We start from the raw sequence: 13,116 nt of genomic DNA, 5'->3' as shown, positions 1-13,116 counted from the left end.
CTCCCACCATGTTTGAAGCAAGCAAATTCTTCCCCAGGAGACAACTTAATTTAAAATAGCATTATTTTATACTTGTCCTGGTTTTGTTACTTTAAGATGATACTTTAAGATTTGAAAATAGCACGCACATATTCTGACCAATTTTGGACAGAGAGCAAAGTAATACAAAGGATTGCAGATTCATATTTTTGGATGTATATTCTTTGTCAAACACCACTTTTGACTCAGGTACAATACTACCTTTTCTCTTTTTCCTTATTTCTCCCAATATACAATCTAGCTTCTCCTTCAATCGGCTTTTTCTGCATTCATAAAGATTAAAAATATACAACTTGAGTCTTGTACCTGCCCCAGGCAGCACTGGTATCAGATCTGTTGCTCACAGGAACACAGGATGATTCTGTTACATTAGGATGTTGCATTTTAAAACAGAAGCCACAGTTTGGATCCAAGATACAACTGTCACAAAATCTAGAAGTAAAAGAAATCAGTATAAAGTTTGGTAATTTCTGAAGAAAACATACGTATGTTCAAAGTATATTTGTTTTACAATATCTCAGAAAGAATTAAAGTGAAATTGTTCCCATCTGCCTATAAGGAGTTTGTACATTCTCCCCGTGGGTTTCCTCCAGGCGCTCCAGTTTCCTCCCACAGTCCAAATACCTACCAGTTGGTAGGTTAATTGCTCATTGTAAATTGTCCCGTGATTAGGTTAGCATTAAATTGAGGGATTTGCTGGGCGGTGTGCCTCGATGAGCCAAAAGGGCCTACTCCGCACTGTATCTAATAACAAAAATAGTTTACACTATTACATTCATGACATTGCAATTTAGAAATTAAGTAACTTTATAGTTCATGAATCACACCTCAAACTCTATTTTTAAGCTTATGAACAATATCTGACTTGGCACCAGCTTGAACAGAAATAGATTTATAACAATATCATATTCTTATGGTCATTACTTTCATTTTGAAGTAACCATTTATCACATTATGTTTTTATTCTTTCACCTAGAGGTTGCAGTTTATAACATCACTAAATATGATCAGTGACAGCAGAAACACCACAACAATCTGGTGAATTTATGAGTGTAGTCTCAATCCACTGTCACTCCAGTGCCATAGAGAACAGAATGAGACTTGCCTGGTCAATCAGGTTACATTCCATTTTAACATATTAATAACAATACTCCCACATTAGAAAATCTTTTAAACTACTGTTACACTTTTAATGAAAAGCATAAGATAGAAAAATTAATTTGTCTGATAATATTTTAGTTTGATCTGTATCCTACATGGACAATTCTTTGTATACTGATTGCAGTGAGATTTCAGAAGCACTCTAAAACAAGATCTACACAAAACACAATATAGATCAGCATTTAAGGGAAAAGTCACTGAGAAGAAAATGAGAATGTTTCCTCAAGCATAAGCAGTTTTCATTAAGTACACCATGGCATGGATATCATCCTCCATATTGAATTTTTTCCATGGTCAATATCATTTGAAGTGAAGGACAGGAGTTAGAATATGCTTGCATTTCAAGCTACAATGAGAGAACTTCAAAACACTTACAGACGGAAATCAGTTATCTTGCATAATGCACAATGACAATAGTTTCAAAGAAACTTAAAGGTATCTTGCAGGTAGTTAGAAAAGTAATTGAATGATGTAACAGGCGCAGGTGGTTTTATTGCAAGAACAAATATCCACAGCATGGTGTTTTGTAAACCATCCTTAGTATGGACACAGTATATCTCACCATTTATCCAGGTGTTTTGAAGATGATACAACTGGTGTAATGAAGGGGTCCCCAACCTTTTTCGCACTGCGGGCCGGTTTAATATTGACAATATTCTTGTGGACCAGCCGACCGGGCCGGGGGGCGGGGAGGGCGGGTAGGGTTACCAACTGACAAGAGTAGCAGTCAAATACGTTGTGTTTACCCAGAGAAGGACTACAATGACCATGAAGCCTTGCGAACTCCTGAATAAAAAACTGTTAACAGTACTCATGGTGAGGCCTCTCAAAATTTGCTAGCCCCTGCCAAAAAAAAACTTAAATTGGACAATGACCCAAAGCACACTATCAAAGCAACCATGGAGTGGTTTCAAATAAGGAGAATTGATGTCCTTTAGTTACCCAGAGTCCTGACCTTAACCCCATCAAACATCTCTGGCAAGATCTCAGGATTGCTGTCCACCACTGCTCCCCAGCTAACCTAGCACAACTCGAGCAATTTTGTAAGAAGGAATGGGAAAACCCTAAAGGTGATGTAAATGCTTTAGAAAGAATGTGGCAGACATTCACCTAGATAATAGAGTGTGTCTTATGAGGATTGATTGAGTGAGTTAGGAATTTTCTCTTTGGAGAGAAGGAAGATGAGAGTATATAAGACGATAAGAGGCATAGACAGTGCCATTCTTCCAGGGTGCCAATGGCTAATACAAGAGAGCATCATTTTAATGGAATTTATGTAAGAGGAACCTACATACAAAATCGTTACCCTGTTACAAATAAGTACCACAAAATAACAGCCAGTACTCTGCATACAATTAAAGGATTTAGTTTTATAATTCTTAATTTGAAAAAGGAGTTAGTAAAGAAAAAAACGAAAAGGGGCCATTTAGTGAAACAGTCTAATGTGCACAAGCTGGAGCTCACGATTTCCCCTTTGCCGATCCTCCTTCGATCCGACTCAGGCTCAAATCCTATGTCCTCCTCTCTCCCACATCTTCTCTCTTCATCCCCTTAACCGAACCCCTACTAGGATATTTACCATGATATGGGAGTTCAGAACAAGAGGGCACACAATTCTCCTATCTCTTATCTTCAACAGTAACCCAAACAAGCTAACACAAGAAGTCACAGTTTTAAGGTGCTTGGAAATAGATACAGAGAAGATATCAGTGGTAAGTTTTTTTTTTACGCAGAGTAGTGAGTGTGTGGAATGGGCTGCCGGCAACAGTGGTGGAGGCAGATACGATAGGGTCTTTTAAGAGACTCCTGAATAGGTACTTGGAGCTTAGAAAAATAGAGGGTTATGGGTAACCCTAGGTAATTTCTAAAGTATGTACATGTTCGGCACAGCATCTTGGGCTGAAAGGCCTGTATTGTGCTGTAGGTTTTCTATGTTTCTATCTTTTTCTATGTCAACCTGCAGGTTGAGTTGGTGGTGTGGAAGGCAAATACAATGTTGTCACTCATTTCAAGAGGTCCAGAATATAAGATCAGGGATGTGATACTAAGGTTTTATAAGGCACCGGTGAGGCCTCAACATGAGGTACTATGAACAGTTCAGGGCTCCTCATCTAAAAGATGTGCCTGCATTGAAGAGGGTTCAGTGGAGGTTCACAAGGATGATTACACGAATGAAAGGGTACCATACGAGGTTGTTTGATAGCTCTGGGTCTGTACTTGCTGCAAATCAGAAAGATGGGGGGGGGGATCTCATTTAAACCTTGAAAGGCCTAGACAGAGTAGATGTGGAAAGGATCTTTACCATGGTGGGGGAGTCTAGGACAAAAGGGCAGAGCCTCAGGATAGAGGGGCGTCCATTTAAAACAGAGATACGGAGAAATTTCTTTAGCCAGAGCGTGGTGAACTTGTGGAATTTGTTACCACAGGAAGCTGTGGAGGCAAGGTTGTTGGGTGCATTTAAAGTGGAGATTGATAGGTTCTTCTTTGACCATGGCATCAAAGGTTATGGGAGAAGGCTGAGGAGGGGATAAAAGGATCAGCCATGATTGAATAGTAGAGCAGACTCGATGGGCCAAATGGTCTAATTCTGCTCCTATGCCTTATGTTCTTTTATCTGCCTCCACCCCCCACCACCCCTGGCAGCTTGTTCTTACCACCCACTGAGTGGAAAAAAACTTGTATTTCCATTGTCCTTTAAATCTTTCCCTCTCACCTTAAACCTACACCCCCTTGTTTTAAACAACTATATCTGGGAATAAGGTTGTGATTATCTTATCCATGCCCTTATTTTATTAACCTCTCTAACATTACACCCTCAGCTTCCCTTGATTCAGGGCAAACAGTCCCAGCCTATCCAGTCTATCCTCATAACTCAAGCCCCCCATCCCCTGCAACATCCTTGCCAATCTTTCCTGGACTCTTGTCTTGCTTAATCGCATCCTTTCTAAGTATATCAACATGTATTGCACACAATTTTCCAGGTACAATCTCATCAATGTCTTGTACAGCTGCAACATGATATCCCAAGTCTGGTAGTTAATTCCCCATCTGCTTAATACAAGCATCCCATTCAGCTTATGTGTTGCCACTTTCTCGGGGTAATGTACTTCTAACCAAAGTCTCTCTATTACAGGTTACTTCTTATGTTTGGAAGCCTTGACCATTAGTGTAATATACTCAGGTACTCTCATAATATTGAAATCTGCAGCTCAATGGACCAAGTATTTGTAAGTAGCATGATCCCTGATGAATGGCATGGACATCTTGGGTCAAAGGGTCCATTTGACCATAGAGACTAGAGCAGAATTAGGCCATACTGCCCACTTCCCAGTTGCATAGTGTCCCATGTAACTAAGGACAGCACAGATAGATCCAGTGTGGCACAGTGGCTCATTCCAGACCTCACGATGTCTATGTGAAGCTTACACATTTTCCCTACCATTGCATGTGTCTTCATCAGTGCTGTGGTTCCCTCCAACATCCGCAAGATGCATAGGTTGGTAACTTAACGGATCTCTGCAAGTTATCCCCGATGCACTTGATAGCAGTTGGCAACAGGTCACAGGGAAATAAATAAAAGAGTGGGTTTCGATGGACCTACTCGAAGTCCAGCATAGAGGTTAATCATTCAGACCATCAGGTCTATCTTATCAGAAAACATGAAACCTCAGAAAAGACAGCCCCATGTGCAGTTGACAAGGTTATACTGATGCTTCAATATGCTTAGCCATCTTAAGTAGTAATTACTTTCAACACGATCATCAGTATTGTGATTAAATAGAAACTATTCTAAATGAGCATTTCAAAAATTCCCCCCCCCCCCACCTATTTGAGGGCACAAATTTGAGATTCTTCTCAATACTTGTCAAACTCTCTTGGTCACTCAATCATATACCAAGTTGGGCAACTTAAGGTTATTTAACATGGTGTCTAAACCATTCCTTTTGCTGCTTTGAAATTCTCTGATAAAATTACAAATGAGTGTACAGTTTTCAGTTCCTGTTCCTGCTTGAACCGCTGGAAGAAAATAAATTTATGATGGAAAAAACTCGTTTCAGCTTTAATTTTTTTTTAAAATCAGGCCTTTGGCATCCCCTCATATTTTATCTATTTCCATCATTACTCTCCAGGTGGATATTAAGAATGTAAGAAACAGAAACAGTACAAAGCCATATAGCTCTTCAAACCTGCCATTCATTCATTACACCATCAATGCCGACCCTCGAATCCATCTTTGTGCCCAATCACCATGCCAGCTGATTTACCAATCGGTTGCATTTACGGGAATTCCACAACTGTAGTTTTTTTTGCACTTTAAGGCTGTTGTACATGTCACAACCCAACAATAGTGAACAGCTTCACAACAATGAGAGCTTGTATCTTAAATCCCTAAAAAGAGTACTTACTTATAATTCACACAGCTGACATTACGTCCAGAAGGGTCTCTGGGGTGCAGGGTTACAGGTGGTGACGTTAGAGCCGATAATAAAAACCCAACTGCTAGAATCACAAGGCTTACTGTTGTTCCTGAAAAAAAATTAGAAGAAAATCTTAAAAAATTAAATCACATCAGAACTTCATCCCTTAAATGAGATGCACAAATAATTTGCTATCAACAATAATTAATGATTTTTGCTTCATAAAACCCAAAATGACTGAAAAATATGTTTGAGGAAGGAACACAATGCTAGTAATCAGTGATTGAGTTTACGAGTCTTCTCCAAAACTCAAGACGAACACCAAAGAGAAAATGGTGGAATCACTGAAGAGCCCAAAACATTTTCTTTTTTGACTAACATTAATTTGCCATAATATTTTGCAGTCACTTCATCTAGTGGAATAACCTCTGTACCCTAAGCTTGAACAACCAGCAGTTTGTATTGTTTAGTTTGCTTCAGATTTCCTGATTTGCGTTATTTCTATTACTAATGATAACAGTATTACAGGTGTCCCCCGCTTTTCGAACGTTCGCTTTACGAAACCTCACTGTTATGAAAGACCGACATTAGTTACCTGTTTTCGCTAACAGAAGGTGTTTTCACTGTTACAAAAAAAAGGAAGCGCGCGCCCCCAGCAGCCGCTCGCCCCCGGATTCGGAACTGCATTCTAGCCGGCATTGCTTAAGCACGTGCCTGTGAGCAGCCGTTAGCAAGATGAGTTCTAAGGTATCGGAAAAGCCTAAAAGAGCTTGTAAGGGTGTTACACATAGCGTAAAACTAGACATAATTAAGCGTTTCGATCGCGGTGAACGAGGTAAGGATAAAGTGAGTTTGGCTTATGGAAGCTGACGAAGATGATGTTGAAGAGGTTTTGGCATCCCATGACCAAGAACTGATAGATGAAGAGCTGATGCAATAGGAAGAGGAAAGGATAACAATTGAAACCGAATGCAGTAGCGAATGGACTGAAAGTGAAGTTGTCCAGGAACTGAACATGAAGCAACTGCATGAGATTTTCGCTGCAATGATTGCATAAAGTACGACTTTAATTTTGAAAGGGTACGTCGGTTTAGGTTATATTTGCAAGATGGTTTGAGTGCTTACAAAGAACTGTATGATAGAAAAATGCGCGAGGCTAAGCAGTCAAGCATACTGTCATTTTTCAAGCCATGCACATCAGCCACAGCAGATGATGAACCTCGACCTTCAACATCGAGGCAGGCAGACACAGAAGAAGATGACCTGCTTGCCCTGATGGAAACAGACGACAACTCAGTGTCCCACCACCCCAACCCTCGGGCCACGGATAGATACCGATTCGCGGAAAATGCAGCGGTAGCCAGGACGCACCCAGCACATCTTTGAGAAAAAAATGTCGAAATAAACAAGCTAATTAATTAGGTACCGCCCGGCACGTAAATCTCGGCCCAGATCAGAGGCGATTGCCAATTGCGTTGCCTCTGATCTGGGCCAACGTTTACGTGCCAGGTGGCACCTAATTAAATAGCTTGTTTATTTTGGCTTTTTTCTTAAAGATGTGCTGGGTGCATCCCGGCCACCGCTGGACCACTGCGTTCTTCACGGATCGGTATTGGTCAGAAGTCTGGAGGGTGGGGGCCACTGCACCAACCCAACCTCCGAGGACTCAGCCTAACACACCATCATCAGTGTGCTCGGCACTGACTTCCCAATTCCGGTAAGTGATACTACACTGTACATACATTATTTCTACTTTATATAGGCTGTGTATTTTTATGTGTTATTTGGTATGATTTGGTAGCTTCATAGCTTAAAGGTTACTGGGGAGAGTGTTTCTGCCGAGAGCGCTTGCGCCGTGTTTTTTGCCAACAGCACTTGCGCTGTGTTTCTGCTGAGAGCGCTTCCGTGAGATTTTCGCTGCGGAGAACAGTGCAGTAATGATTGTGGAAAAGTATTTCTACTTTATATAGGCTGTGTATTTATCATATCATTCCTGCTTTTACTATATGCCACTGTTATCTTAGGTTTTATGTATTATTTGGCATGATTTGGTAGGTTATTTTTGGGTCTGCGAACGCTCACAAATTTTTCCCATATAAATAAATGGTAATTGCTTCTTCGCTTTACGACACTTCAGCTTACGAACTGTTTCATAAGAACGCTCTACCTTCGGATGGTGGGGGAAACCTGTTTTGTTAACAATAATCTGAATCTGAATTACTGGTATTAGTAGAATTCATTGTTAAAATATTTTGGGACTGAAAACGTCACCAACTTCTGATTAATTCAAGACTCAAGTTGTGACATCCCTAGTACCATCAGAACAAAAGTCAAACACCTAGCCATGTAATGAAACAGGTGGCAAATTGATTGTTCATTTGCATGGCTGTTATTAGCTCATGTATTACTTCAAGTTAAGCCACATTCACTCAAATCTGTTGCGACTCAAACAGAATTATTTCTCTTTACCAAAATGCAGCACTAAGTTTCAATATTCTTTGAAGGTTTGGAGCTTCACACTTGCAGCATGGCAACTGTAGAACTGGGTAATATGTCCAAATATTTGATTGTATCTTTATAGAAATATTTCATCTGTACTATGAAGCTCAGAAATGCAACTTGCAGAATCATTTATTTCTTTCATTGCAGTTTCCAAGATCACCAGCATCAATGCAAACAAGCAAACTTCCACTTTCTCTTATTGCACCATCATGAATCAGAAGGGCACCCAAAATAATTTATGTGACATATTTAATAAATATCAGCCTTCAAAGGTGTTTATCTTAGTGTCTTCATTACATCATTATTAAAAGGAAATGCCTTGAATGGAAAGCCTTTAAGTAATCACTAAATCGCAGTAATTGCTACAAGAAATTTCAATCGTCGGTTATTTTTCAGGGGAGCCTCGACTTTCCTTATTTAATTTGAGTCAAGTGGAAATCAGTTTTATTTGTCAGCATACTTAGGAACATACAGTGAAATGTGTCAATTGTGTGAAATCAAATCAAATCAGCAAGCTCACAAGTGTCGCCATGCACAAACGTAGCATGCCCACAACTCACCAAACCTAACTGTACGTCTTTGGAATATGTGAGGAAACCAGCCGGTCAAGGTGAGTAGATACAAGCTCCTTGCAGATGTCACAGGGTATTGGAATCCATATCGGTAAATGCTAGTGCTGTAAAGCAGTGCTCTAACTATTATGCTGCTCTATGACATGGCTAAAAGGTTGTAATACTGTTAATTCAAGTACCCAGGAATTTAAGTTACCAACCTGTAAGGCTAAATAGGGTGAGTTTTCTGCGTCCAGCTTTCTCAACCAGCCAGACTCCAGCCATTGCGAAAATGAAGTTGGTTCCTGCTGTGACTGCTGCCAACCATATTGCCAGTTTGTCATCTTGGACTCCCGACATCTGCAATATTGTAGCACTGTAGTACCTAGTGGTAACAGATATAGAAAGTATGTAATCATTAACAGTACGATGTAAACTAAAGGCAACTGAAACATTATGTACTTGTACTGCAACAAACATACATTAATGAATCACACTGCATTTCCAGACAATAAAAGAGAAGGGAACTACACAGTATTAATAACTGGATTTTTTTATGATTTAGGAAATTTGTTTCCAACATCAATTCTTATGTCCACACAGTTAATGAACCCATTGAGCACATTTACAAGGAACATTGCCATAAGAAAGCAGCACCCATCATTGAGCCCCCAACACCATGCTCTCTTCTCACAACTGTCATCAAGAAGGAGATTCAGGAACAGTTATTATCTTCCAAACATCAGGCTCTTGAACCAAGATGGATACTTCATTCACCTCAACCCTAAACTGATTCTACAAACTATAGGCTCACTTTCAAGGACTCTACAACTCATGCTCTCAATATTATTTATTCATTTACTTGCACAATTTGTCATCTTTCGCACAATTTTTGTCAGCCTTTATGCATAATTTTCCATATATTCTACTGTATTTCTTTTCTTTCCTGTAAATGTCTGCAGGAAAATGAATCTCAAGTAATTTATGGTGACATACAGCACATATACTTTTATAATAGATTTATTTTGGCTTTGACTTTGCCAGTTTATGATGCTGCTGGCGAAGCACAGGGATGACTTGCTGGCAACAAATTAAACTATGAACTACTCTATTAAACACACTTTTGCTCTGGTCTCTGCAATCAGTAGCCTGCAACTTCCCTTTGGAGGTGAGCTTTTGAACCACCTGTATTATCTGGCATTTTGGCGGTGTGAACTGAAGTCTCGAAGGTGTAAGATGGATGCAGCGTGGCATGTATGGGTGGAATTGAGGCAACAGGGCCCAAGACAGAGAGCGGGGGATGAGCCAATGTTTGGCCATTGCTGTAGTGGACTTGGACCCAATTTGAAGCAGCAGAACTGAAGCTAGCAGAGCTGAAGCGAGGCAGAATCGAGGCAGTGGGACCCAGACCCAAGAGCAAGGAAAAGGCCGACATTTAACCGATTTAAGCGCTGGGCCAGATTGGAAAGGTTGGGTACGGGCTGAATCGAACTGGCGGATTCCAGGCCAGAGAGCGTATTGGAGCAGCAAGGCCCAAGTTCAAAAGCAAAATGCTATTTAGCTGATTTAAGCACTGGGCCAGATTGGTCAAGGTGCTGAAGCCAGAGGAGAGGGATGGGGGTGGGGGTTCTTGTGGAGATGCTTGAATGCTTGAGTTTAAAATGGGTTGTGGACTTCTCACAACACGACACACTGCTATAAAAAAAATTGTCCCACAAAACAAAATGAACAGGCACATGAGTCAAAAGCAGTTACAAAACATAAGAAATTCATAAAACAAAAGAGTATATTACAGGTGTTTTGGCAGCTGGATTAAAGCAAAGAAGAAAAACAGGAGTAGATCTTGTAGACACTGAATTTGCTGAACCCAAAACTGGCTTATGAAAAAGTCATGAACATAACTTGAGACAGTCAGACAGCACAGAAACAAGTCTTTCAGCCCAATGGTCCATGTTAACTCATTTATTTTATTTTATTCTGTCCATATTCAAATTCAAATACAAAATTCAATTCAAACCACATTTATTATCAAAGAATGTATAAATTATACACCTTGAAATTTATCTGCTTACAGGCAACCAGAAAGCAAGAAACCCGAATAACCCTATTTAAAAAAAAACTATCAAAAGTCACCGCACAGAGAGGAAAAAAAACAGAAATCATGTAAACGACAGGAGCAAGCCACAGCATTCCAAACCAGACTGAGCCCCAGATCCACTCCCGGAGCAGCCACAGCAGGCCCAAACCTCAGTCCCAGCTCATCACACCAGTGGGGCAAAAAGGCAGAGCAGCCAGATCAGTTCACAGCCTCGTCTCCGCAGAGAAAAGAATGAACACTCCCATTAGCTCCCTCGAGATTCTGCAATTCACTGAGACCTGGGGTTGCTTAATGGTATTGGTCTGTGGCATTAAAAAAAAGGGGGTTGGGAATCCCTGACTTAGACACAAGAGCCAATTTACAGTTCCAATGAACCAACCAACCTCCATGCACTTGGGATCGGAGAGGAAAATGGGGCACTTGGAAACCCATGCACCCAGGGGAACATGCAAACTCCAGAGTGAGCCAGAGGTGCGATTTAAACTGCAACTCTGAGACAGCATCTTCATCAGTTTCACTACTATGCCATCCAATGTGCTTTCCCTATGCGGAACCTATATAGACGGTAAGTCACGGTACTTTCTGGTGAGGCCCTGTGCACTTTGGAAGATAAAACCAGCATCACGATGGGTGGCCAAAACAGGCTATACCCGTGAAACCAAAATTGACCGTACTGAAAAAAGTTTAGATATGTCTGACATACAATAACACAGTCTTTTACGGAAATCCTTATATATTTAACTTTTAAGAAAGGTAATTAGCAATTTTTTTAAAAATCTAAAAAATGCGCAACTATCTGGTGCAGCCCAATGCTAGCATGGACACTGAGTCACACTGCCTCCAGCGTAATCTCTCCTGCATGGCTGAAACAGATGATACCGCAACATGACGCCTAGTCCGTGCTACAACTGATGCCATGCAGATTTCTTGCCGTCGGTCCTACCAATAAACCAGTGAACCGGACCTGCACCTTTCCACATTACCAATGTCCAGCAGGGTCTTGTGATCACTCTAAAAACGACTAAGACAGTTACTCACTGTTCGACTGCACACCGCCTTCACGCACCTTCTTTGACAACTCTCTGTTGCAGGCAGCAACACAGTCCGCACTAACTGCAGCTCCTCCGCCAACAAGCAACTCGCTGATGGGGTAGACTTGCAGTACCTAAAGTTGTTAATGCCCAGCAGTATGCCTAAACCAAAAGCCGTGGATGAACCAGGAGGTATGTCGTTTGTTGAAGGCTAGATCTGTGGCATTCAAGTTTGGCAACCCAGGCTAGTACCAGAATACCAGGTATGATTTGTGAAGGGCTATTTTAAGGGCAAAGAGACAATTTTGAACGCGGTCGGAGTGTTATCAGATGCACGGCAACTCTGGCAGGGTCTGCAAGACATTACTTCCTACAAAATAAAACCCAAAAGCATGAATGGCAGTGATGCTTCACTACCAGATGAACTCAACACCTTCTAAGCACGCTTTGAAAGGGAGAACACAACTACAGCTGTGAAGATCCTGCTGCAGCTGATGATCCTGTGATCTCCATCTCAGAGGCCAATGTTAGACTGTCTTTAAAAGAGAGTGAACCCTCGTAAGGCAGATGGTCCCGATGGAGTACCTGGAAATGCTCTGAAAACTTGTGCCAACCAACTGGCGGGAGTACTCAAGGCCATTTTCAACTCACTGCTACGGGCAGAAGTTCCCACTTGCTTTAAAAAGGCGACAATTATACCAGTGCCTAAGAAGAATAATGTGGGCTGCCTTAATGCCCATCGCCCGGTAGCATTCACATTGACAGTGATGAAATGCTTTGAGAGGTTGGTTATGACTGGACTGAACTCCTGCCTCAGCGAGGACCCGGACCCATTGAAATTTGCCTACCGCCACAATAGGTCATTGGCAGATGCAATCTCAATGGCTCTCCACATGGCTTTAGACAAACTAGACAACACAAACACCTATGTCAGGATACTATTCATTGACTATTGCTCAGCATTTAATACCATCTTTTCCACAATCCTGATTGAGAAGTTGCAGAACCTGGGCCTCTATACCTCCCTTTGCAATTAGATCCTTGATTTCCTAACCAGAAGACCACAGTCCGAGCGGATTGGTGATAACATCTCCTCCTCGCTGACGATCAATACTGGCGCACCTCAGGGGTGTGCGCTTAGCCCACTGCTCTACTCTCTCTATACCCATGACTGTGTGGCTAGGCATAGCTCAAATACCATCTATAAATTTGCTGATGATACCATTGTTGGTAGAATCTCAGTTGGTGACAAGCGGGCATACAGGAGTGAGATATGCCAACTAGTGGAATACTGCCGCAGCAACAACCTGTCACTC

At 41.3% G+C, this 13,116-nt stretch overlaps 1 protein-coding gene across 2 annotated transcripts in view; it reads right to left on the bottom strand.

The window, feature by feature from the left end:
- Positions 1 to 13,116, bottom strand: part of LOC140186641 (proton myo-inositol cotransporter-like) — a 184,046-nt gene that overhangs the window by 66,520 nt on the left and 104,410 nt on the right. For both annotated transcript variants that reach the window (XM_072241035.1, XM_072241036.1), the window contains exons 5-7: positions 8,893 to 9,056; positions 5,607 to 5,727; positions 346 to 471 (exon numbers count right to left, since the gene is read on the bottom strand). In XM_072241035.1, the coding sequence (XP_072097136.1) occupies positions 346 to 471; positions 5,607 to 5,727; positions 8,893 to 9,056 (411 nt within the window). The remainder of the gene's footprint in view (positions 1 to 345; positions 472 to 5,606; positions 5,728 to 8,892; positions 9,057 to 13,116) is intronic.

Source organism: Mobula birostris, chromosome 23 (genome assembly GCF_030028105.1).
Source record: "Mobula birostris isolate sMobBir1 chromosome 23, sMobBir1.hap1, whole genome shotgun sequence".
NCBI classification, from domain to species: Eukaryota; Metazoa; Chordata; class Chondrichthyes; order Myliobatiformes; family Myliobatidae; genus Mobula; species Mobula birostris.
This window is presented reverse-complemented; position numbering and strand designations above follow the sequence as displayed.